The sequence below is a fragment of the Mercenaria mercenaria genome, chromosome 2, assembly GCF_021730395.1.
Source record: "Mercenaria mercenaria strain notata chromosome 2, MADL_Memer_1, whole genome shotgun sequence".
Classification (NCBI taxonomy): Eukaryota; Metazoa; Mollusca; class Bivalvia; order Venerida; family Veneridae; genus Mercenaria; species Mercenaria mercenaria.
In genome coordinates, this window is record NC_069362.1 from 79,021,678 (window position 1) to 79,043,835 (window position 22,158).

Here is a 22,158-nt window from a genome sequence, read left to right on the forward strand (position 1 = left end):
TTTGTTAGTCACGCTAAAGCTGTGAGTAAATTAATTATTCTCTTATCTCAATTAACTAATAACATAAAACCAAAACATGAATAAGTTTAAGGTATATATTTGGCAGCAAATATCGCGAAAAATGTATCGCGGAGTAAATCTTCAACAATACAAGATGTCAAATTTATGTAACGTTGTCCTCGACAGTGCCCTCGTCTCTTGGGATGACTTTGTGTGATTGTAAAGATCTGAAACGACACTAATATAAATGTGAAAATCATGTTAACATATAGATGCTATAAAATGAAATACCTATTTTACATCTATTGTGCTACAAAGCAATATATTTAAAATTAAACATTTCACTTTAAAATATGGAAAGCATAATGACAACTAAATGAATGTTAAAGCGGTTCCCTCTTAAGAGTTGAAAGCCTCGAACAAATTTACCAAATTATCAAATTTAACTGGGAGGGAGGGTGGGCATAAACGTATGTTTGCTGCCAAATTTTAACCTCGAGTGGAGATAAAGCGCGAAAAAACTATATATACTGGCAGAATTGCACGAAATGTTCGTGCAAAAGCCCGCCAAAACATATACAATAGAAACCAATGAAGTATAAAACTAATGAAGGATAGTTAATTTCGAAGCGATAATAATTACATGTATATTTGGAAAATATAACATGAAACATTCATCTATAGGTCAGAGACCACCAATTCAAAAAAGTACAAGAAACTTACTGGGAATGAGGCAAGTGTATACATGGGAATAAGGTAGAGTCTGTGCGTTCTGATTGGTCACTTTCACACGAAAATTACTTAAATAATGTATCAGTATTCATATGTTTTTAGTCCGTATTTTGGTAGAACAAAGATAGTTCTTGAAAAGCATGTAATTACATATACATGTTTCGATTTATGGAAGGCCGTACACGCCATAATGTTATAATGAAAGTCTGTAGGAAAACAATTGGTGGTCTCTAACCTATAGTAAGTATCTTAAGCTTTGAAATTTGTTTAAATAAATGCAAATAAAACGAACATATTACCAACTTTAGAAATAAAATATTTTAAAGCTACATTTAACGAGAAATGTAATTCTATTTGATCTTTTCCAAAGAAATTACGATAAAAAGCAAGATATAAGATATTTTAAACGCCTCTGTTGCCATGGTTACTTTAAACGTTAAGATAAATAGGGTACCATGTAGAGTGTTGAGAATTCTGCTAATAATATTTCCGTTAGGTATATGTACCATGGAAGCACGAGCCCCGCGACATATACATTTCAAGCTCATTTAAGAAAGCTAACGTGCATACTAATAAAATTATCAACTACGCAGACTTCTACGGATAACAGTGACATCAAAATACACTGAAAAGGGTTAAATATCCGTAGTTTCCTTCTTCTTTCAATATAAAACAACTTTGGAGGTTCATGTACTTCAAACCTGGATAAAACGTGTACTCAAAGGGACAGAGATAAACGCACTTGAGATTGTAGCAGCTAAAACATTAACTTACACGAAATACAATAAATTGCTACAGTTTAACTAATTTGAATTTTCCCTGGTAACAAGGTAACCTACCTTCTTAAACTCTAGAGGACCTATTTCAGAAGCCGCAGTTTACACTTGATCTTCATAAAACTTTGTAAGAATGTTTGTCTCTAAAAAATCTAGAAAAAACTTATAACTGGGTCACTTTGGTTAAAAACTAGGTCACTATGTCAAATTATTGTAAACCTTGGTAAATGATCTACCTGATTCACATAGAACATGGTCAAATGCAAGATGTGTGTCTGTGTAAAATCAAAATCAAATTATCTTGGGTATAAGCTAGGTAAGTTTATGTGGCTTATGGACCCTCTTGTAATTCATAGGTCATTTATGAACATAAATCTAGTAATTCTTTTTTAAAATGAGCACGGTTTTATGTGACAGCTCTCAGAAGATTATTAATTTTATATAGAATATGAAGTAAACTTAATTATAAATTTACTGCACAGGGAACTTACTGGGAATAAGGTAGATCTATATAAAAAGCTTCGAATTTGGCTACCCTACATGGCAGCATGTATATACATGCGACCAGCTGTTTAGACGGAATAGAAGTTATGACTAGGGATAAGGTGCTGTAACCTTATTTATGACAATAAGGTAATGTTTAGTCCGTTTTGATTGGTCAGTAATGTAAACAAGAAAGGATTTGATTTTAGAATTGAACCTTGTTGGTGCATTTAGAATGTTTTTTTTTAAATTATACATTTTGACATTATACATGGTTTCATGAAACAGGGGGTCATATCAAACGAAAATATTCAAATAGAATAGAATCAAGAATATCTTTTATTTCCAATTTCGGGCCCTCTATGGCATGACAATTTTGATATATACACAAAGTTTCAAAACAGGTATCACTAACACTACAAATCAACAGAAATAAATTGTAATATTTTAGTAAATATAAACAATAATGTAATACTGGCAGAAAAGTATAACAAACTATTATGACTAGTTATATAATATCATAGTCGGTTCAAAAGCTCTTCAGAGCTTATGCTTAAATGTTGCCTTCTTGTCGACTTTAAATAAAAAAAAAAAAGACAAATATCAAACAGGAAATGCCACGTACCAAAATCGCAGCGTCCCCAAAATGAAACCTACAGCACGTAGACGTGTACACCACAAACACACACACACACACACATACACGCGCGCACACACAAAGCCAACACACGAGGACAAAACTTATCTTATCTTATCTTATCATCTCAATCTCAATCTCATCTCATCATGATTTGAATTATCACGGACTTATATACATTAATGACATGAGGAAAACTGAGAATGGATTATTCAAAGAGCCTTCACCACTATTAGATTCATTGCTATATCTAAGACAAAAAACAGTCATATATATATCTGGCTAACAGGTTTAAAATGGACACATCATCATTACTTAGGAGAAATATAAGTTTGTTCATATCAGATAGTAGCGATTTTTTTACACATTTCAGATGAAATAAGCCCTCAGAGCATGTTGTTCATTTTCGATCTCCCCAGAGTCACAGTACCTGATAGATATAGCTATAGGCTCACCCGATAACCTCCTCCACCTCGCCAGATAAACTACGCACTAACCTATTATTCTCTATAAGGCTACTGAGGTCAAGAGACTGAAAATGCAAGCGTTAAACGACAAAGACTGTTTTACTCTTTGTCCATTCTTCTGTGTTTTCTTGCTCTGTTTTAAAAAAAAAGGTAAAAACTATGGCTTAGTCTAGTATGCCTCTTTCTCGTAATTCCGAGCCTTCTCATTGATCCGAGCCTTTGGAAAATTTGCACTTGCAGCTATTTCCTGTTTCTAAATTTTATGTATGTTTGAGCAAATCATATGACAGTTAAACAAAAATAAAAAGAAAATAGAATTACTTACATTAAAATAGAAATATACACAACAGAAAATTTTGGCACAAAATTTGCTTATGGGTTATTCTACAACTAGCGTTAACTTTCGTTGTACTGACTCTGATAATAAAAATATAACAAATTCAAATAGATTTTTTGTGGTTTATATTCACATAACATTAAGTGGCACACATCATGATTGGCCATGAAAAAAATTGATGTAAAGGACTAATGTATGACATTGAAAAGATTGACCCAATGTAAAGTTTTCCCCTCCGTGACGTTCTGAAAATGGACCAAAACGTTTTAATTTTACCAGATTTTGTCCCAAAATCACTTGAAATGTATTAGTGCCTATGAGAATATTAACTGAATACAAGAAAAAACGAATTTGGAGCTAAAAAACTAACAAAACTCAATATTATTCATATCAAACTGAAACAGTCTCATTCAAAGTGATTTTTAAAATTCTTTTATTTCAACATGGTTTTAAATTTGTGTGATGTGTTTCTCTATATAGCTACATTTCACGCCTAGATACACATTGAAAAAAATTCTAGCACAGCATATATTTAGAAAGCAATGCTAAATTAAGATTTGACCATTGTTTCGATATGGAATGAGCGTTCTGGAGTGGACGTTTGCGTCACGGTATTGAATTTGTGTCCTGGAAATGGTGTTTGCGTGTAATATGTCACAGTATGATAAAAAAGTAATTAACACAAATATGTCTTAACAAATTGAAACCAAACAGTAACATAATTGCATTGGATTAAATGTTCTGGTTATCTTTTACATTTCTCCAAATCTCACTGTCCACCTGGTAGTGGCGCGTGATTTTCTTGGGAGGCGGAATCAGGGTGAGCACATCATCCATTGCATAAACACACACATCCTCCATCCTTGGCCAGAAGAACATATTGTCACCAACACTATGTAATACACTGACTTCAAGACCGTCACCGTTAGACTCGACGTTCGTGATTAACCCAGGATAAGGCACGTTATCGTACTTCACCACACAATACTGATGGAGAAGGCTGTCATTAACTGAAATAAGTAAATTCAATGATATCGACGATTGGCTTACTTGCGCTACTTATATAGCATTACAACCATATCATATGATATTGATTTTTACCAATTGCTAGTATTAATTTTAACTCTTTACTATAGCTACATGTATATGTTATTATTAAACACATTCTGTAATTAATCCATGTTATAAATTTTTAAATTACAACCAACTGTGATAAGTAATTCTATTTATGTAATATTTAATCTCTTAATTTATTTTTGTTATCCTTATTGTGATATTCTTATGAGGTATTTCCTATGTCATAACAGCACTACATCTCAAGGACCACAAGGAAACAAGGGTTTATTTTTAACCCTATTTTGTGTTATCCTTGACATTTAATGTTGACTTGACATGGCTAATCTATTAATCCATGAATATTTAATTTAGACATGTTTTAATATTATAATTGCCATGTAAATATATAGAGCGCCGTCGGGTAATCTCGGATATAGTTTTAACTCGGATAGTTTTAACCAATCGGCGTTTCCGTTAATTTTAATCATACTTGAAACCTGCAGTGCGCATGAGCAGAGAATATAGCTTTCCTTTTCCGGTTTAAAAGTTTTACGAGCGGGAGTTTTTAAAAACAAGGAACGGAAAGGTCCAGTGTTACAGGTACAGTAATATTTTACATCGAATTTAAACCGTCCGCTAAGCGTACTGCATGTATTGATTTTTTCAGTTTGATTCAACTTCTACGATTACAGTGTATCAGAGTTTAAAGTGTGTATTGATTATTTGTAAACACGTGATTCCACCAGATTCTGGAATGTTTGAAGGTCATTTAAGCACAATAGTGTAGGTATCCGGAGACCCGACACAATGTAATATGTTTCGGGTATTGCCGGATACCTGTTTTTCAAAACTGAAAATGATATTAAATCTTCATCATGACTGTTGCAAAACAAATAATAATAATAAAAAGTGATTTTTTTGCACACATTAGATACGTACTATAATTTTGATCTAGTAGATATAGACATGTGTAATTTAAAGTAAGATACGGCTAGATTCTCTAGCTAACATTTATCTTTTTTATTTCGACAGGATGAGTAGGCAATTGAAAGGGAAACAATACGACAAAGTAGCTCTGCAAAATGCAGTGCATGCTGTTAAGTCAAAATCGATGGGCTATTTAAAGGCATCAAAATTGTACGGTGTCCCAAGAACAACTATCTATGATAAGGTTGTTGGTAAATCATCCGTTGAGAGCTTTCAGGGATCTCCAACTCTTTTATCTTCGAAAGAGGAATCCCGAATCGTTAAGTGGTTGACAGACATGTCAAAAATAGGGTATGGACGTAGTAAACAAGAGCTACTGGACGTTGTGCAAAAAATAATCCGGGCAGATGGTAGACCAAGTCGTTGTAAAGATGACAGACCAGGTAAAGATTGGTACTACAGTTTTATGAACAGGCATCCTGAAATTTCGTTAAGATCGCCGAGACAGTTAGGTAAAGAAAGGGCAGTCATTAAACCTGAACATGTTGAAAAGTGGTTCACAGATTTCGAGTCTTTCATTAAGGATACTGTCCCTGATCCAGTCATACTTCTAGACCCAACGCGGCTGTACAACGCCGATGAGACAGGGTTCAGTATGTGTCCAAAAACGGGGCATGTTCTGGGTCTAAGAGGTGCAAAATCGGTTTATAATATAACTGCATCAGATAGATCACAGATAACAGTTATGGCTGGAATGAGCGCCGCTGCTCATTATCTGCGCCCGATGATAGTGTTTGCTGGGCAGAGATTTACCAGAAATATGTTAGAGGGGTTTGATGATGCAGTATTGGGGAGGTCAGAAAACGGATGGATGGATAGTGAATTGTTTGTCATTGTGGCTAAAACCGTTTTCATCCCAGATATAGAAGAAAGGCAGGTGAAAAAGCCAGTAATTTTGTTTGTTGATGGACATAAAACACATATGACTATTGAAGCATCTGATGTATGTAAAGATAATGGGATCATATTATATTGCCTACTGGAACATGCTAGTCATCTAATGCAGCCATGTGATCTAAGACTGTTTTCGTCCCTAAAGGAAACATGGAAATCTTCTTTACGTGAATGGCAGATAGATCATGTAGGTCAGTATGTGACAAAGTTTGAATTTGCTGCGATATTCAAAAAGGCATGGGTAAATGCATCAAAGGTTGAGAATGCTGTGAATGGATTCAGAGACGCAGGCCTTTTTCCATTAGATAAAGACAAAGTATTAAAGACTGACAAGTTTCAAACAAGCATTCTGTTCAGACAAAAAGAAAGTAAATCAAATGAAACAGAAGATAATAGAACAACTGAACAGACAGAAACAGCCCAAGATGAGGAAAGCAGACCAGACACTCAGATGAGACAAGTAGAACAAACAGTTGCAAAAACAGAATGAAACCCGTCAGATGGTTAATAAAGAGAAACAGACTGAGAATGAAAAGCAAGATGAAGCATCGAAGGAGAAGGAGAATATTGACCCAAAGTCGATAATTACAGTAAACGTAAAAGTCACCACTGATAATAGTTTAAGTCCGCAACCTTCAACATCGGGGGCTGCATCGCCAATGAGCAAGATCCTGAATATTCCGAAGCCTAAAACAACAAAGAAGAGAAGTTTCAAAAGAGAAATATTGCCAAAAGCAATTACAGGGGAAGAATTTCGTAAAATACTGAGTGAAAAAAAGAGAAAGAAGGAGGAAGAGGAGGCTGAAAAGCAAAGGCGCAAAGTGCAAAGGGAACAAAAACGTCTTGAAAGGGAAAAAGAGAAACAAATTAAGGCCGAGCAGCGTCTTCTGAAGAAAAAACAGAAGGAGGAGGAAAAGGAAAAATTGGCCAAAATGAAAAGTATCATTAAAAAAATAAAAAAGGCCGAGGTCGTATATTCTGATGACGAAGGTAGTGATTTCTCCGTGCAGGACGACTCTGATGATAACATGCCGATTGACCCAAACAAGTGTTACAGATGCGATGGTACTGATGATGATTCTGGGTGGATTGGTTGTCAGCGTTGTTTCCGTTTCTTTCATAGAAAATGTACAGATATTGAGTTTGAAATAATGTCAGAGGAGGAGATTCAAGGGTTTCCTTTTGAATGTCTCTACTGTTAAATACTGCAGCCGTGTTATGCAATGAAACTCTGAAACTCGTTAAAAGTGTATTGTCATAAATTGGGTTTCTGTTAACATACGAAAATGAAAAAAAAATGTCATAAATCATGTTTCTATGAAGCAACGAAATGGAAAAATAATATTTTCATTAAAATATGTTTCTGTTAAACTACGAAATGTTGTCATAAGTCTGATTTCTGTTGACTTAGGACAATGAACAAAATATTGTCATAAATTAGGTTTCTGTTAAGCTACGAAATTGAAAGTTTATTGTCATATCATATTTCTGTTTAGCTACGAAATGTAAGAGTTCATTGTCATAAATCATGTTTCTGTTTAGCTACGAAATGTAAAAGTTTATTGTCATAAATCATGTTTCTGTTTAACTAAGAAATAGAATACTTGCACTGTTTCTAAAAGACACTTGTTACATTATTTTTTAAAAATATTTTTAGTATCCGAGATTACCTGCACTATCCGACTTTACCCGAAATTAAACTGGCGCATGGTTCCCTGTTTACAGATGCGTTCCGTTTATATAGCATATTGGAAACTAGAGTCAAAGGCCGGTAAGAAGCTCCTTTTATTTTTCGGATATATGGCGGCGCGAAATTCTACTTGTTTTCCCAAATATGTCTTTGAAGACATAAAGTATCCGGAAATACCCGACGGCGCGCGCCGTCGGGTAATCTCGGATATAGTTTTAACTCGGATAGTTTTAACCAATCGGCGTTTCCGTTAATTTTAATCATACTTGAAACCTGCAGTGCGCATGAGCAGAGAATATAGCTTTCCTTTTCCGGTTTAAAAGTTTTACGAGCGGGAGTTTTTAAAAACAAGGAACGGAAAGGTCCAGTGTTACAGGTACAGTAATATTTTACATCGAATTTAAACCGTCCGCTAAGCGTACTGCATGTATTGATTTTTTCAGTTTGATTCAACTTCTACGATTACAGTGTATCAGAGTTTAAAGTGTGTATTGATTATTTGTAAACACGTGATTCCACCAGATTCTGGAATGTTTGAAGGTCATTTAAGCACAATAGTGTAGGTATCCGGAGACCCGACACAATGTAATATGTTTCGGGTATTGCCGGATACCTGTTTTTCAAAACTGAAAATGATATTAAATCTTCATCATGACTGTTGCAAAACAAATAATAATAATAAAAAGTGATTTTTTTGCACACATTAGATACGTACTATAATTTTGATCTAGTAGATATAGACATGTGTAATTTAAAGTAAGATACGGCTAGATTCTCTAGCTAACATTTATCTTTTTTATTTCGACAGGATGAGTAGGCAATTGAAAGGGAAACAATACGACAAAGTAGCTCTGCAAAATGCAGTGCATGCTGTTAAGTCAAAATCGATGGGCTATTTAAAGGCATCAAAATTGTACGGTGTCCCAAGAACAACTATCTATGATAAGGTTGTTGGTAAATCATCCGTTGAGAGCTTTCAGGGATCTCCAACTCTTTTATCTTCGAAAGAGGAATCCCGAATCGTTAAGTGGTTGACAGACATGTCAAAAATAGGGTATGGACGTAGTAAACAAGAGCTACTGGACGTTGTGCAAAAAATAATCCGGGCAGATGGTAGACCAAGTCGTTGTAAAGATGACAGACCAGGTAAAGATTGGTACTACAGTTTTATGAACAGGCATCCTGAAATTTCGTTAAGATCGCCGAGACAGTTAGGTAAAGAAAGGGCAGTCATTAAACCTGAACATGTTGAAAAGTGGTTCACAGATTTCGAGTCTTTCATTAAGGATACTGTCCCTGATCCAGTCATACTTCTAGACCCAACGCGGCTGTACAACGCCGATGAGACAGGGTTCAGTATGTGTCCAAAAACGGGGCATGTTCTGGGTCTAAGAGGTGCAAAATCGGTTTATAATATAACTGCATCAGATAGATCACAGATAACAGTTATGGCTGGAATGAGCGCCGCTGCTCATTATCTGCGCCCGATGATAGTGTTTGCTGGGCAGAGATTTACCAGAAATATGTTAGAGGGGTTTGATGATGCAGTATTGGGGAGGTCAGAAAACGGATGGATGGATAGTGAATTGTTTGTCATGTGGCTGAAAACCGTTTTCATCCCAGATATAGAAGAAAGGCAGGTGAAAAAGCCAGTAATTTTGTTTGTTGATGGACATAAAACACATATGACTATTGAAGCATCTGATGTATGTAAAGATAATGGGATCATATTATATTGCCTACTGGAACATGCTAGTCATCTAATGCAGCCATGTGATCTAAGACTGTTTTCGTCCCTAAAGGAAACATGGAAATCTTCTTTACGTGAATGGCAGATAGATCATGTAGGTCAGTATGTGACAAAGTTTGAATTTGCTGCGATATTCAAAAAGGCATGGGTAAATGCATCAAAGGTTGAGAATGCTGTGAATGGATTCAGAGACGCAGGCCTTTTTCCATTAGATAAAGACAAAGTATTAAAGACTGACAAGTTTCAAACAAGCATTCTGTTCAGACAAAAAGAAAGTAAATCAAATGAAACAGAAGATAATAGAACAACTGAACAGACAGAAACAGCCCAAGATGAGGAAAGCAGACCAGACACTCAGATGAGACAAGTAGAACAAACAGTTGCAAAACAGAATGAAACCCGTCAGATGGTTAATAAAGAGAAACAGACTGAGAATGAAAAGCAAGATGAAGCATCGAAGGAGAAGGAGAATATTGACCCAAAGTCGATAATTACAGTAAACGTAAAAGTCACCACTGATAATAGTTTAAGTCCGCAACCTTCAACATCGGGGGCTGCATCGCCAATGAGCAAGATCCTGAATATTCCGAAGCCTAAAACAACAAAGAAGAGAAGTTTCAAAGAGAAATATTGCCAAAAGCAATTACAGGGGAAGAATTTCGTAAAATACTGAGTGAAAAAAAAGAGAAAGAAGGAGGAAGAGGAGGCTGAAAAGCAAAGGCGCAAAGTGCAAAGGGAACAAAAACGTCTTGAAAGGGAAAAAGAGAAACAAATTAAGGCCGAGCAGCGTCTTCTGAAGAAAAAACAGAAGGAGGAGGAAAAGGAAAAATTGGCCAAAATGAAAAGTATCATTAAAAAATAAAAAAGGCCGAGGTCGTATATTCTGATGACGAAGGTAGTGATTTCTCCGTGCAGGACGACTCTGATGATAACATGCCGATTGACCCAAACAAGTGTTACAGATGCGATGGTACTGATGATGATTCTGGGTGGATTGGTTGTCAGCGTTGTTTCCGTTTCTTTCATAGAAAATGTACAGATATTGAGTTTGAAATAATGTCAGAGGAGGAGATTCAAGGGTTTCCTTTTGAATGTCTCTACTGTTAAATACTGCAGCCGTGTTATGCAATGAAACTCTGAAACTCGTTAAAAGTGTATTGTCATAAATTGGGTTTCTGTTAACATACGAAAATGAAAAAAAAATGTCATAAATCATGTTTCTATGAAGCAACGAAATGGAAAAAATAATATTTCATTAAAATATGTTTCTGTTAAACTACGAAATGTTGTCATAAGTCTGATTTCTGTTGACTTAGGACAATGAACAAAATATTGTCATAAATTAGGTTTCTGTTAAGCTACGAAATTGAAAGTTTATTGTCATATCATATTTCTGTTTAGCTACGAAATGTAAGAGTTCATTGTCATAAATCATGTTTCTGTTTAGCTACGAAATGTAAAAGTTTATTGTCATAAATCATGTTTCTGTTTAACTAAGAAATAGAATACTTGCACTGTTTCTAAAAGACACTTGTTACATTATTTTTTAAAAATATTTTTAGTATCCGAGATTACCCGCACTATCCGACTTTACCCGAAATTAAACTGGCGCATGGTTCCCTGTTTACAGATGCGTTCCGTTTATATAGCATATTGGAAACTAGAGTCAAAGGCCGGTAAGAAGCTCCTTTTATTTTTCGGATATATGGCGGCGCGAAATTCTACTTGTTTTCCCAAATATGTCTTTGAAGACATAAAGTATCCGGAAATACCCGACGGCGCTCTACATTTTATGTTGAATAAATCTATCTATCTATCTATCTATCTATCTCTATCTATCTATCTATCTATCTATCTATCTATCTATCTATCTATCTTGTGTAAACGATTGTGAGGCTTATTTTGTAAGAAACCATGGAACAGCGGTATGGAGAGAAAAGCCATAGAAATATTCCACCTACCTGTGATATCTGACAAGACGCTTGTGGATGGCAGAGGCTGGTTACAGAAGCTGGTCACTTGTTGGCGGCAGAGGCTGGTCACTTGTGGGCTGCAGGGGCTGGTCACTTGTGGGCGGCAGAGGCTTGTCACTTGTGGGTGGCAGAAGCTGGTCACTTGTGGGCGGCAGAGGCTGGTCACTTGTGGGCTGCAGGGGCTTGTCATTTGTGGGTGGCAGAGGCTGGTCACTTGTGGGCGGCAGAGGCTGGTCAATCGTGGGCTGTAGCATCTGTGACTCTATATTCAAATACAAATAACAATGTAAGATTAACCTTTCGAAACAATAATGCAATAATTACAGGCATATAATTGTTGGCCGAGTTATATTTTAAACTAAAGACTGTATAAATTACCTGTACTTGAGCATGGAAGCAGGAAATCGGTATCTATTGAAAATTTGTTCACCGTTGGGGAATAACAGTTGCATGCCATTGGCGCCTTGCAAAAGCAGCTTACGTCCCGATAGCTGATCACGTGCTTCGATGTCGAAAACACCTGCAATAGAGATGAAGAAACGACCCGACAATGGCTTACATAAATGCACACATAGTTTGTACATTGCTATTACTATTAACATGTATTAAGTTGTTTGTTTGTTTTAATAGGTTTTAAGGCTTTTTCAACATTACATCAGTCATATCACAGCGGTCAGTTAACCTGCTCACACTGTTCCTGCACAGAATCAGCCGACCTGAACGGTTTACCAGTACTTAGTGCACATACTCCCACAAGTAACCGACAACTTCCATACTTGAATCAGAGGTAGGGAGCAAATGGCATAGAAATAATTCTATGACCAATCACTACATAACTAATGTGGCCGACAGGCCGAGCCGAGGCTAGATCTTGGGACCTCAGGGTTGCAAGACAGGGGCGTTACCACGTGGCCATGGGGTATTTAGTTAATGAGCAGTTAATGGTTATTATATTACATAATACTGCTCTTGTAATTAGTAATACTTCGTCAAGTTTGAGTATAATATATAGACATTAATGTTTCTTTTGAAACAAGGAAAACATTCATACCTGGTGTATTTTCAATGTTCCTTTAACAGTATGTAGATTGTGGTTTGTAGACACCGAAAACTGCTCGTCTGGTATATAGAACATCTGTACGTGTAGGTTGGTGGTATTTAACAGTGTACATAGTTGCTGTGCTCCCGTGACATCCGTTCCATGACTGACAAGTCGGTCCGATGAAGTTGTCGTTTGACCACGGCTCCCACGCCGTCAGGAGCGCCCTTTCCATGACCTGCTTCAGTGTAGCTCCAATTTACTGACCTGAATCCTAACTCAAATGGAACTGATGACATCATATAAAAGTTTTCTTTGTTTTTATACTGGGTTGTGGGGCCGTCACTCAAGAAGAATACATTCACTATATCAGGGTATCGCCCTCTTATCATTTTAAGAACAGGTCGAACATGTGCCCATATTCCCGTTGGGTTATAAGAAAGATTGTCTGATACTGAGCAAAAGGGCTGAGTTTGAGATGCCGTGTATATGACTCCTGTGTGTAGTGACAGTTGTCTCTGAGATGCGCCAAAACGTACTGACTGTATTTCGGACTCGTACTTACACGTTAGGTTCTCCGAAAAATCAACATGTATGTGTTGTAAGCTTATCTTTCAATTCACGGATAGCTTTATATTGGTGTTCAATGTTATACACATGTTGACAACAGTTTCTGAGTTCCTTGTCAAACTCGTCACACAAAACTTTCAATGAAAGCGTGTCCTTTTCTTTGACAGTCATTGATGTCATCTTTGTTTCACCATTGAACATTTTTACCTCGACACGTTTAGTTTTCCACATAAAGAAATTGACCATCTTGCTTTCATCAGATTCTTGTATGAGATCTAGCCGCTTATCTTTACAGCGAGGGCATACGCGATACATGCAATCTTTACTGGATGTATCGCACACAACTTTCTTCATTATATCAGAAATGTTTTCTGTTTGCAACACATGCTCTTCCTTAAGTCGCCTTGATTTCATTTGCAAGTTTTCATGTCTGTATATACAATAGTTTGACAAAAATTGAATATACGGAGTGGAAAGGTAGAAAAGGTACGGCTCATATTTACCTGCTTCAGTGTTATTCTCAGCGGTTGACATCTCTAAGATGGCGGAAAAAGAACTTGCACGTGGAGGTAAATGACGTCATCAGTCATTGCGTCATTGAAATTGTTAACTCTTCGTACACGCATTCAAATACTTGATAAAAACGGATGATGTCGCGGAGTGGACTGCAAATCCTTGGGACAATTTTAAATAAGCAAAAAATAATATTTTTTATTCTAGATATGCATTTGGTGTTGTTTATTATTTTGATAGACCTATTTTTTTTTTGTTTAAAACTTCATTTTAATAAGAATGGACATTGGATGTTTACCATTATATAACATTGAAAGTTATATATTGGGGTTTGGGACATGGGATTTTTCTGGTACCTATGTATTTTGTATTCCATGAATAGCTGAAAAAGAGCGGAATTTAAGTAAAAACACGATGCAAACATATTTTGTTGACTTTATTTAATGCAACTTACTATAATATTTCCGCATAATCATGCTTTTATTAGTTTTAAAAGTAAAGAAACTCATGGGACACAAAATTTACGCTAGTTGTAGAATAACCCATATCTAATATCATTGGGGTAATATATAACCTTCTTATAGAAAACAGAAAGCATTTATTTTAAAACTTTTTTGTCCGCTAACACAATAATATATCTGTTCTTAATATTAACAAAATTTTTTCAAAAAAAGCCTTATTTTTTCAGAGCTAGTACAAATGATTGCAAGTCTCGGTTTTAACGAGAAAGAATCTGGCTGTTTCAGAGGGTGAGGGTCATCATGTGAAAGCCTGGATTATTCATTTACAAAAATCCTTAGAATTTTTCTTCATGGGGATTTTATAAGTTTAGATGTTGGAGTATCAAACTATAGCAAAAAGCCAAAAACTCATTTGAAACTTGAATCTATTACTGACCAGCACTAAAAAACCGGCTTAGGGGCTCGGAATAACGAGAAAATGGCATATATTTCTCGAATTTTATCTTTTGTTAATCGAGGCCCAGTTTGAATTGTCATTTGTCAGGGAAGGCTTCTAGGTTTACAAAAGGCAGTGTCTAGAGGTCTAGGGTCCGTACTCTAGTCTAGACGCAGGGTCTAGGGTCTGGTTACCGGACCTCTAGACAAAACATATAGCAATGTCTGAAGGTCTAGGTTATCAGTTTGAATACTGAATATGGTATTTGATGACAGAAGGGGAAGCATACCAGTATAGTCGCCACTTCATCTGTCCGTCCCGCATTTCTTGTCTAGGGTATTTCTCTGCAACAACTGGTTGGAATTTTGCGAAAATTCATAGGAAGCTTCACTATCGAGAGGAGATGCAGTGACGGAAATATTATAGTTTGCCGCAAACACTTGCTGCGATCAAGCCACAAATATCCGGCAAACATGCCGCGAACACTTTGATACAATTGGTATAATTGTTCGTGGGATGTTCATTTGGTGTTCACTTTTCACATGCAAATTAGTTTTGCCGCCAACTTCCTGCGAACAAGTAGCTGTGAACTTCCCACGAACTAGTTGCTGCGATCATCCCGCGAACTAGTTGCTGCGAACATGCCGCGAACTAGCTGGAAACCATCACTACAGAAATTGTGTACAAAAAAGCACAGAAAAAGTGCAAAAACAAATAAATTAATAGGAATCAGGGATATAAATTTATTGAATAAACTTGAACACTGAGGTTGTAACAAATTCAAATTGTCAATGTCTGAACTTTTTCATATCATATTTGGAGCATTTTGAATTTTAATGATAAAATATGTTTGAATTTTTACTGTTAACTGTTATTTCGATAACAGTGTCTGAGTGCATATATTCATTTCATCCCAATGTTTTTTCTTCAAAAGTTGTTTATAAGTTATATCAGTATCAATACAAATTTGTCAAATTTTTACATGTTAATTATCAGACTTATGAAGCTTAGAAATTGTCAAAATAAGCCAGTTTTATATTTCTTTTTAGATGATCTAATTCAGCTGTGCAAAAGTTTAAGCATATCTATTTCATTTTCAAAAGTCCTTATGTTTATTGAGATATATGAGTATAGATATTAACACATAAATTTTCTCACTTACCACAAAAAGGAATATATTTCTATCAACCTCTAAGAATCACTTAAGAAAACTGTCTGTAACGCACACAGATTTCCTTCTAAACTAGTCCAGAATATCTGGTTGTAATTAACTTATCAGACTCATACTGTGACCTTACAGATAATGTTACAAATTAATTGATTTACAATTACCTACTCTTATAAAAGCTCTTCATTAACAGTTTACCAAAAGGTTATAATCTAAGTTCTTCTCGCGAACATGCCGCGATCATTGGTCTTCCTGCGAATATCCATTGAACTAGTATCAAATCAATCGCGGCATGATTGCGGTAGCAGCGAATATCCCGCAAATACTTCCTGTGAATAGGTATGTTCACGGCATGTTTGCAGCTTTTTGACCATTTTGTAAGGGGATAACATCTTTGTATTCCAGTCGGATGATTTTTCACCAAGTTAGTCATTGTTCCACTACATTTTTTAGCCAGGGGTATTTTCACCTCCAGCCAAACAAGACTGAAAAAGGAAAAGTGGGGATGACAAAATTAAAGTGCTCCAAGCATGTCAGAAATTTTTTGTTGCACCATTTTGTTGCAGGCAAACATGTGACGTCAAAGTCGCGTGGTTGACTATGTAATGCGCAAGTGAATAATTTCCATACATTACCGATATCAAGCATTATCGAGCTTTAGCACCAGCCCATTACGTAACATAATATTATGGGTTTCCAAAATGAATCGAAAAAGAAAGTAAACTGTCAACTCGCATCGGAATTGAATAAATATTTTAATAATTAGTGACCACAACAAAGGTTGACGGCAATATTAAGGAAATTTGATTAAAGCTCACCTGATCCGAAGGTTCAGGATGAGCTATTAGTATGGGGTGGATGATCTGGCATCCGTCGTCCATCTTCCGTCATCCACATTTTTTTCTTAAACATCTTCTTTGAAACTACTGGTCAGAATAATATCAAATTTGGTCTGTAGCATCCTGTTGAGGTCCTCTATCAAGTTTGTTCAAATGGGGGCACTTGGCCCCTTTTAGGGGTCACTAGAGCTAAAAATAGAAATACATTTAAACAACTTCTTCTCATGAACCGCTTGAAGGATCTTCATCAAACTTGGTCTGTAGCATCATTATATGGTCCTCTGCCAAATTTGTTCAAATGGGGATACTTGGCCCCTTTAGCAGTCAGGGGTGTAACTGTTTTAAGTTATGTAACCTACTTCAGTTACTTTTTCAAGCATTTTATAACCTGTATTAGTTATAAAATATAGTTAACATGGATAAGTTATTCAAAAAAAGTCTTTTTGCTGTTCTCACAAAGTATCCTTTAAATTGAAATTAGTAGCAAACTGTGGTTAATCAAATTCTCTTTTAGCCTGATCATGACCGGATAAGCATAATGGGATGTTAAGAGTTTTATAGCTTTAAAACCTTTGCGTAAAACTTCATCAGCCTTGCGTAAGAATTTTTACTGCATAGCTGGAAAGATAAAAGGTCAAGGATTCAGAAAATAACTGCATTAGTCCCATTCAAAATGAGGAATTGGCACAGGAGGGCTTTGTAATATTTTATGATAACTGAAACAAGTTATGAAAGTGTAAGCAATAACTCGAATGGGTTATAAACTGCGATAACTTCTTCATCAAACTTGGTCTGTAGCATCATTATATGGTCCTCTCCCAATTTTGTTCAAATGGGGGTACTTGGCCCCTTTTAGGGGCCACTGGAGCTTAAAATAGAAATACCTTTAAACAACTTCTTATCATGAACCACTTGATTGATCTTCATCAAACTTGGTCTGTAGCATTATTATATGGTCCTCTCCCAGTTTTGTTCAAATGGGGCCGCTAGAGCTAAAAATAGAAGTACCTTTTAACGACTTATTCTCATGAACCGCTTGATGGATCTTCATCAAACTTGGTCTGTAACATTATTATATAGTTCTCTCCCAAATTTGTTCAAAGGGGGGCACTTGAGCCCTTTTAGGGGCCGCTAGAGCTAAAAATAGAAATACCTTTAAAAGACTTCTTCTCATGAACCACTTGATGGATCTTCAATAAACTTGGTCTGTAGCATCATTATATGGTCCTCTCCCAATTTTGTTGAAATGGGGGCACTTGACTCTTTTTAGGGGCTGCTCAAGCTAAAAATAGAAATACCTTTAATGACTGCTTCTCATGAACCATTTGAAGGATCTTCATCAAACTTGGTATGTAGCATCATTATATGATTCGCTTCCAAATTTGTTCTAATGAGGGCACTTGGCTTCTTTTAGGGGCCGATAGAGCTTAAAATAGAAATACCTTTAAACAACTTCTTATCATGAACTGCTTGATGGATCTTCATTAAATTGGTCTGTAGCATCATTATATGGTTCTCTCCTAATTTTGTTAAAATGGGGGCACTTGGCCTCTTTTAGGGGCTGCTAGAGCTAAAAATAGAAATACTTTTAAACTACTTTTTCTTATGAACCGCTTGATGGATCTTCATCAAACTTGGTCTGTAACATTATTATATGGTCCTCTTCCAGATCTGTTTAAATGGGGGCACTTAAGCCCTTTTAGGGGCCGCTAGAGCTAAAAATAGAATTACTTTAAACGACTTCTTCTCATTCATGAACCGTTTGATGGATCTTCATAAAACTTGGTGACAATGGTCTGTAGCATCATAATATGGTCCGCTTCCAAATTTGTTCAAATGGGGGCACTTTGCCCCTTTTAGGGGCTGCTAGAGCTAAAAATAGAAATACCTTTAAACAACTTCTTATCATGAACCGCTTGATGGATCTTCATTAAACTTGGTCTGTAGCATCATTATATAGTTCTCAACCAATTTTGTTAAAATGGGGTCACTTGGCCTCTTAGGGGTCACTAGAGCTAAAAATAGAAATATCTTTTAAACAACTTGTTATCACGAACCGCTTGATGGATCTGCATCAAACTTGGTCTGTAGCATAATTATATGGTCCTCTCACAAGCTTATTCAAATGGGGGCACTTGGCCCCCTTTAGGGGCCACTAGAGCTAAAAATAGAAATACAGAGTTATTGCCCTTTGATTATTCAACAATAGTATATTATAGTACAATTCTTGTCCAGAGTATTTCTCTGCAACCACTGGTTGGAATTTTGGGAATCTTCATAGGAAGCTTAACTATCAAAAGGAGATGCACATATTGTCTTCATGTTCCGGTTGGATGATTTTTCACTGAGTTATTGCCATTTTATTATTCAACCGTAGTATACTATAGTAGTTCACATATATGTAACATAGCTTAAAATCAGACGCAGATACTCGTCTTTATGATCAAGCATCAGTAAAGCTTATAAAAATATTTTGCATAAAAATGGCCTATGCAAGGTGGGAAAATGGTATTATAATACTGATTTGGACAACATTCAAGTGGACCACTAATTATGAAAGACAACTAAAATTATTCTTGAGGGTCTCTGATTCATCCCAGTCTCTGATATGACACCATTAAATTTTGCGTTTTTGTCATAGAGCCTTGCGAGACTTCCAGTGCTTGGGTAATTAACCTATATGAAAATTTTTACTACCTAGTAAATTTTAGGATGTGTCTAGGAGTACAGATCTGTATCTGGAGCTATCCTACTCGCCCTGACGTAAGCGTGAGCGTTAGGGTTGGCGTCACACAAATGTTAAAAGTTTGCGTACCACCCCAAATATTTTCAAAGTCCATTGAGATATTGTTAAAATTTGATATTTTGCATACTTGTTTACCATCATAACCCCATTCTGTAAACAGGAGCAGACAACTCTATCAAGCATTTTGACTGAATTATGGCCCCTTTTCGACTTAGAATATGCTTATTGTAATGTTAAAGTTTTACTCATAGCTTATATTATACTATCAAGCACTGAGAATAGTCGAGCATGCTGTCAACTGACAGCTCTTGTTAGCTCATCTGATTGTTTTAAGAAAAAAAAAAATGAGTTATTGTCATCACTTGATCGTGGTTAAGTTTTATGTTTTGGTCAGCTGTTCTACTAAACTATCAAAGCTATTGCTTTAAAACTTGCAACACTTGTTCAAAATCAATAGCTGACTCATTACAGCAAGAAATTATTAATATAACTCCATCCTGCTTTTTGTAAGATTTATGGCCCCTTTTGGACTTAGAAAATATCAGATTTCTTGGTTAAGTTTTATGTTTAGGTCACCTTTTCTACTAAACTGTCAAAGCTATTGCTTTTAAACTTGCAACACTTGTTCACCATCATAAGCTGACCCTGTACAGCAAGAAACATAACTCCATCCTGCTTTTTGCAATAATTATGGCCCCTTTTGGACTTAGAAAATCAGATTTCTTGGTTAAGTTTTGTGTTTAGTTCAGCTTTTCTCCTTAACTATCAAAGCTATTGCTTTAAAACTTGCAACACTTGTTCACCATCAAAAGCTGACTCTGTACAGCAAGAAACATAACTCCATCCTGCTTTTTGCAAGAATTATGGGCCCTTTCGGACTTAGAAAATAGAAGATTTCTTGGTTAAGTTTTGCGTTTAAAGTCAACTTTTCTCTTTAACGGTCAAAGCAATTGCTTTATAACTTGGAGCAGTTATTCACTGTTAAAAGCTGACTCTGCACAGCAAGTACCATAACTCTACATATGCTTTTTGCAAGAATTATGGCCCCTTTTGGACTTAGAAAATCATGGGTAGGACAATATTTCTATTATACAGGGCCAAAATTAAGAACATGTTTGTTTGCTGTCTCCCTACCTACCCGCTTAAAATACTGCACCCCAAAAGTTTTTATTGGACAATGCTGGTCAATTTTTTTTTTAAGTTGCGATATGACAAGTGCCACATATATTTCAGGTAAGCAAAATAGTAAGTAAGAAAGTTTTAATTGTATTATATAATTCATCTTTTTATAAAACATTTACAGATTTGCCTTATTTTTACAGAAGAAATATTCTGTAAGAAACGATCATATATCTACTGGTAAAAGTATAATCCCTCCACCAAAAAAAAATTAAAAAAATTGCCTACCTTACCGTCACCCAACTTTAAAAAGTAGGGTCGGGAGACAGCAAACAAAGACTTTTTTAAATGCAGCCCAGAGACAAAAAAATCAGATGAGCGTCTGCACCCGCAAGGCAGTGCTTTTCTTCTATATTATTACCGTATGTGTTATTTTGATCATTAATTTTGTTGCAAATGAAAGATCAAATAACATTTAATCAATATTCACCAAAAGCTTGAATCTAAATTGTTCACTAATACCAGCGTCCACTTTACCGTTTACATTCCTTTCAAAATGTAGATTATGCAAGCCTTAAAAACATCTTTGGTTCCCCTCCCATGACCCATATGCCAGTGAGGGTCCAGAGTAGATTGGGAAAATGCTTTTTTTATTTAAAATATTTTATTTTAACCTTTAGCTGCAGGCGGCAAGTGATTCTGCCTTTGCAACCAGTGCAGACCAAGATCAGCCCGATTCTCTTTTAGTTCATGACAACACCATTTATATTAATTTAAAATCATTTAATTTCGTGGGCATGAAATTTCGTGGTTTTGGTCAAAATGGTAATTTCGTTGGGATATGAATTCATGGATTTCAACTTTCGAACATAAAATAAATGGGAATTTTCACTTGTTCGCTTCGATTGAATTTCATGGATTGGCTCAACCACGAAATCCACGAAAATTAGACCCCCATGAACATTAATGATTTCACAGTATTCATTTTTCTAAAGAACTTCTATAGTGGTAAAAGGACCTTAGTGTTTCAAAATATATTGGTTAATACTGAACTTGTCTTGAAAACAATTTTAATACATGTAGGTGCTTTTCACCAAAATGTTTTTAAATTTCAGTTTTAGCTTTATTTGTAGAGTTATATAAAAGTTCCAAGAAATCTTTTAGTTTATATTATAAAAGCAACACATCCCTTTAAAAAATATGAACTTTCAAAAAAAAAAATGGAAATGTTTTTGGAAAGACCTCAATCTTAGGATCACAGTTTTCCCATCTTTTTCAATGAAAGAAACCTAAGGTAAAAAGTATTTCAAACAAACATGGCCTTGCGCAATTTATCAGCACTTCAAGAATTTAAAAAAAACTTTTGACAATGGTAACAAGCAGCAAAGTGAACACTGCACCAGTACAACTGTACTTCTGTCTGGTAAAGAAGCCCTCACAAAACAGGCAAATATTTGGTGGATGTACATAATCTTGATAACATAA

The 22,158-nt window shown here is 35.7% G+C and overlaps 2 protein-coding genes across 2 annotated transcripts in view; both read left to right on the forward strand.

Moving 5' to 3' along the window:
- Positions 1–2,929: 2,929 nt before the first annotated feature.
- The window catches only part of LOC128545945 (uncharacterized), a 33,191-nt gene continuing 13,962 nt past the window's right edge, over positions 2,930–22,158 (forward strand). Inside the window, exon 1 of the mRNA XM_045357942.2 lies at positions 2,930–3,245. The gene's annotated coding sequence lies outside the window, so the exon portion shown is untranslated. The remainder of the gene's footprint in view (positions 3,246–22,158) is intronic.
- Positions 5,522–6,859, forward strand: LOC128549630 (uncharacterized). Its single transcript, XM_053526745.1, has one exon. The coding sequence runs from the start codon at positions 5,522–5,524 to the stop codon at positions 6,857–6,859; it is 1,338 nt and encodes a 445-aa protein (XP_053382720.1).

Coding starts and splice junctions, on each gene's coding strand:
- LOC128549630 (XM_053526745.1), top strand. CDS start 5,522: ATGAGTAGGCAATTGAAAGGGAAACAATACGACAAAGTAGCTCTGCAA.